Here is a 505-nt window from a genome sequence, read left to right on the forward strand (position 1 = left end):
AATAGATATACCTACATCAAAATAATTATTATATATCGATTTTGCACATTAATCCTTAGAGTTCTATAATGAACATCATATCAGATAATGTATTTACCGTTTGTATGGAAAACACATATATCTCTTAAATTTCTATACACTTTCTTAATTAACAACATCGAAACAACAAATCGAATGAACCCTCAACACGGGTCTGATCATACATCAGTGTATTTATTATTAGATGTTTTTTTAGAACATATCATTATTTCAATAGAATGTGTTCCTGGAAAACATGGTAATGAGTGTGCAAGTGATTGCTCTGACAACTGTAAAGACAAAACATGCATGAAGAACAACGGAAATTGTACAGGTAGGTAGATCATTATGTGCAATGATGAAATTGTCAAAGTGGCAGTGAAAAACGTAACACAGACTTTTAAACTGGTTAACCAATAATAATGGATGCGTACCAAATCAGGATAAGGTATTTTATGGGGGAAATGTATATTTGTATTGGGATGGG

At 31.3% G+C, this 505-nt stretch overlaps 1 protein-coding gene across 5 annotated transcripts in view; it reads left to right on the plus strand.

Annotated features, from left to right (window-relative positions):
- LOC110459130 (receptor-type tyrosine-protein phosphatase mu-like) overlaps window positions 1–505 on the plus strand; it is a 38899-nt gene that overhangs the window by 8260 nt on the left and 30134 nt on the right. The window contains exon 3 of one of the 5 annotated variants that reach the window (XM_021511234.1): window positions 257–352. The exons of the other annotated variants lie outside the window; for them this stretch is intronic. Coding sequence (XP_021366909.1) covers window positions 257–352 — 96 coding nt within the window. The remainder of the gene's footprint in view (window positions 1–256; window positions 353–505) is intronic. 5 annotated transcript variants of the gene reach the window in all.

Source organism: Mizuhopecten yessoensis, unplaced genomic scaffold, assembly GCF_002113885.1.
Source record: "Mizuhopecten yessoensis strain PY_sf001 unplaced genomic scaffold, ASM211388v2 scaffold9973, whole genome shotgun sequence".
NCBI classification, from domain to species: Eukaryota; Metazoa; Mollusca; class Bivalvia; order Pectinida; family Pectinidae; genus Mizuhopecten; species Mizuhopecten yessoensis.